At 48.7% G+C, this 4230-nt stretch overlaps 1 protein-coding gene across 1 annotated transcript; it reads left to right on the forward strand.

Moving 5' to 3' along the window:
- Positions 1–2413: 2413 nt before the first annotated feature.
- On the forward strand, positions 2414–4015 carry LOC125211862 (anthocyanidin 3-O-glucosyltransferase 5-like). Its single transcript, XM_048111809.1, has one exon. The coding sequence runs from the start codon at positions 2476–2478 to the stop codon at positions 3904–3906; it is 1431 nt and encodes a 476-aa protein (XP_047967766.1). The 5' UTR covers positions 2414–2475; the 3' UTR covers positions 3907–4015.
- The last annotated feature ends 215 nt before the right edge of the window (positions 4016–4230 follow it).

Here is a 4230-nt window from a genome sequence, read left to right on the forward strand (position 1 = left end):
CCAGCGCCTATTTTCGATTTTTTTTTTTTTTTTTTGAAAACCTATATATACGCGATTTTAGTTTCATTTTCATTTGCACCACTTGTTTTAACGAGTTTTCTCTCTCTAACTTTCTGTACAAGAGCATCATCGAGGGGGGGGGACACGGTGTATCGTCCCTCTCTTGATTTTTTGACGGCTTCGTCTCACACGTCGACCCCAGTGGAGACGCAGTTCACTGGCGATGACCTTTTGTCATTGCATGATATGGGGATCGATCTCGGGGATCCGGACACTCCCGTTCCAGCGGGTCGGGCCGCGCCGAAGAAGAAGAAGGGCAAGGGGAAGGGCAAGGCGGTCGGCGAGTCCTCGCAGCCCGGTGTTGACGACACTCCCACGCGGAGGAAGTGGACGGAGGATGAGTACGCCGGCGTGGCCAAGGCGTGGTTGACGATCTGCGACGATCCGCTGGTTGCGAACAACCAGCGGGTCGTCAACATGTGGGCGAAGATTAGAGTAGCCTATAGGAGGAACTGCGCCGCATGGGAAGGACTACGGCGGGGAGGAGTGCCCGGAAGGGGTGGAAACGGATCGGGGGCCGCGGTCGGCCGATTTTTCGGGGTTGTACGCCAACGCCCTCCGCCAGCTGACTAGTGGGCAGAATGAGGAGGACGCCCGGAGGATAGCGGAGAGTCAGTTCCCCTTGCCGGGGAAGTATAAGGAGTTCCTCTTCTGGGAATGCTATGTGTTGCTGAAGGACTCCGAGAAGTTCCGGGCGGGGTGCGACGTTGGGTGGCCGAAGAAGCAGAGGCTGAACTATTCCGGCGACTACAGCGGCCAGCAGCCGCGGATCCCACGACCTCCCCCCGGATGCCGAGGAGTTTCCGTCCCCTCCATCCGCTCCTCGTCGCCCTCGCCCGGTTGGCCAAAAGCGGGCGCAACGGGCAGCGAGGGGAGGATCCCCCTATCGCCCCATGAGGTCATCTCGCCCCCCCACCCCCACGCGCGTACACGTTATTCTCGCGTGCGAAGACGGAGGAACGTATGTTCGAGGTCTTCCAAGAGTGGAAGGCCGCAACCGACCCCACGGAGAAGATGTTCCTCTACTCGATGCTCGAGAACATGCGGGTGGATTTGGATGCCTCGAGGGCACTGGTGGGGGGTTCAGGCGCGGGCTCAGATACCCCGGGTGGCGGCGGCGAGGCGGCGGCGACGACGACGAGAGTAGAGAGTGGCGGGGCTCGTGTGTGGAAGCCCTTTTTTTAAAAAAAAAAAATCATGTATTTTTTTTAATCTATGTACCTTTTTTTTAATGAAAATGAATGAATTTTCCCGTATATGTCTCGTAAATTTAATTTTGTAATTTAATCGTAAATTTTATTCCGTAAAATGTAGTTGTTTTTGAATTATTTTTATTGCGGTTGGCCTATGCTGATATGGCAGGTGGATTTTTAGTGCTGCTGACATGGCAGAGAGAGAGAATGGCTGGTTATGGCTGGCCTATTACCATCGTGAATGCTCTAATTAGATCATAGCTTGCATATGTAAAACGAATAGCTAGGACGGCTCGCTTTAAATCTTTTAAAACATATAGATGGTTGCTTGTTGTTAAACATCATCATTTAAAATCCGATCAATAAGAGTAATTTCTTGCGTGAGATTATTAGATTCGGACAAATAATTGTGTTTTGCGTTTAACAAACCCTCGGTCCCAGTTCCGTTATCTTTCAAAGTTCAGGGTACAAAAGGTGGATATGGTTTAATATCACTTGATAAAATATTCGTATATACTAGTATAGTATAGTAGTACTATTAGAATAGTACTCTATTTCATTCTAAATGAAGTATTATTAATTCGACAAATGATTTTTATGAAGTGTTATTTTGTGAGTAAAATTGAGAAAATAAATAGAGAGAATGATGCTTATTATGTTTAAAAATATGTCAATTAGAGTGAAACATTCTAAAGCAGAAAATGTGTCACTCAAAGTAGTACTATCTACGTCCCTGAAAGTTTGACACAATTTACCATTTCGGTCTGTCCCTAAAAGTTTGACACGCTTCACTTTATATCATTTTTGGTAGTGGACCTCATTCTAGGATGGAAATCCTCTGCTGTGCAATTTAGCACAACAGCCCTGCTGTTACATACAAAACAATAAAATAATCAAATAAATAATATAAAAAAATTAAATATTTATATACTCTTATTATTTTAATATATATTGTGTTAGAAACAACAGCTCTATGCTAAATAGCACAACGGAGGATCCCAATCACATATTCTACTAACACATTCCTATTCACATTTTGTTTTAAAAGTAGGACCCACATCCCACTAACTTTTTTAACTCACTTTCCCTTACATTTCTTAAAATCCGTGCCGAATCAAAGTATGTCGATATTTGGAGGACGGAGGTAGTATAAAATATGACCATTCCATTCTGTTTCTGCACAAAAACAAACACACAACAAGAAGAACAAAAAAAACACTGGATGGATGGCTCCAACTCCACCTCTGCCAATCTTCATGTTGCAATACTATCAAGTCCCGGGATGGGCCACCTCATCCCGGTCGTCCTTCTCAGCAACCGCCTCGCCACCCACCACGGCGCCACTGTCACCGTCCTCCTAGTGACCACCACCGTCTCCCCGCCTGAGTCAAACCTCCTGAAAATCCCCCTCCACCCACTAGTCAACATTCTAGAGCTCCCTCCCGCAGACATCTCTCACCTCGTCAATTCCTCCGCCAAAATCGTCACCCAGCTCTGCCTCATGGTCCGCGTGTCCCTCCCCTCCATCCGCTCCGCCATGATGAGCCGCCGTCCCCACGCTCTCTTCGCCGACCTCTTCTGCACAGAAGCGCTTCCCATCGCCGCCGAGTTCAACATCCCCAACTACGTCTATATCCCTTCCAACGCCTGGTTCACTGCTCTGCTCGCATACAGCCCCATTCTCCACCAACAATATTCGGAAGAGTATGTTAACCAAACAGACCCTATCCCTATCCCGGGCTGCAAACCGGTCCGACCGGAGGACTTAAATGACCCAATGTTGGACCAGAAAGACCAGCAGTACGACGAGTATCTCAAGATAGGCGAAAACATCCCTTCAGCCGATGGGATTTTAATCAATTCTTGGGCTGATTTGGAGCCCGAAACGCTCCGAGCTTTTGCGGAGAACCGGTCCGTAATAAAAATCCCGGTTCACCCGGTCGGACCGCTTGTGAGAGAGTCTGAACCGGACCACCGGTCTTCCGAGCTGGTCCAGTGGCTGGACCGGCAACCGGATGAATCGGTAGTCTTGGCGTCGTTCGGAAGCGGCGGAGTGCTGTCGCAGCAGCAGATGACGGAGCTGGCTTGGGGGCTGGAGAATAGCCGGCAGAGATTCGTTTGGGTGGTCCGCCGCCCCACGGGAGGCCCCGTGGACAACGCGTTTCTCAGGGTGACCAACGGTGAGGATTCGACGCCGGATTACTTGCCGGAGGGCTTTCTCACCCGGACCAAAGAGCAAGGGTTTCTGGTATCCAACTGGGCCCCGCAGGCGGAGATACTGGGCCATCCTGCGGTGGGAGGGTTTGTGACGCACTGTGGATGGAACTCGACTCTCGAGAGCATTGCCAGTGGGGCACCGTTGATTGCCTGGCCGCTTTACGCGGAGCAGAAGATGAACGCGGCCCTGCTGGCGGAGGAGGTGGGCGTGGCGCTGAGGCCGCGGGCGCTGCCGACGTCGGAGGTGGTGGGGAGGGAGGAGATAGAGGCGATGGTGAGGGAGTTGATGGAGGGAGAGGAAGGTGGGCGTCTGAGGGAGAAGGCTAAGCAGCTGAAGAAGAGTGGGGCTGAGGCTCTCAAGCGTGGTGGCCCATCTTACACATCCATCTGTGATTTGCTTGCCAAGATAGCTTCTAGAAACACTGTAATTTCATAATTTTGATGCATACTTATTTAAGATAGGACGAAGTGTCTGCAATTATGCATGTGTGTTTTCGTGACTTAAAATGATAATTATATGTCACTCTATCATATTACTTGTTTGACATATATTACTACTAAAGTTTCTACCTTATATTCCATTAGTTTGCCTTCGAGATTGGCTTTGCAAATTCCCTGCCATAATTAGTAGTGGAGAAAAGTTTCAAGATGTCAAAAAATAAGAAAAAGTATTTGGAAGTTTAATGTTCTATACTTTTTAATTTATTATTCACTACTTATCTAACTGATATTGCTAGGGAGTGATCAATTGCTAACTTAT

Source organism: Salvia hispanica, chromosome 3, assembly GCF_023119035.1.
Source record: "Salvia hispanica cultivar TCC Black 2014 chromosome 3, UniMelb_Shisp_WGS_1.0, whole genome shotgun sequence".
Classification (NCBI taxonomy): Eukaryota; Viridiplantae; Streptophyta; class Magnoliopsida; order Lamiales; family Lamiaceae; genus Salvia; species Salvia hispanica.

What these genes read in the sequence shown, in the direction of transcription:
- LOC125211862 (XM_048111809.1), top strand. Translation starts at nt 2,476, where the DNA reads ATGGATGGCTCCAACTCCACCTCTGCCAATCTTCATGTTGCAATACTA.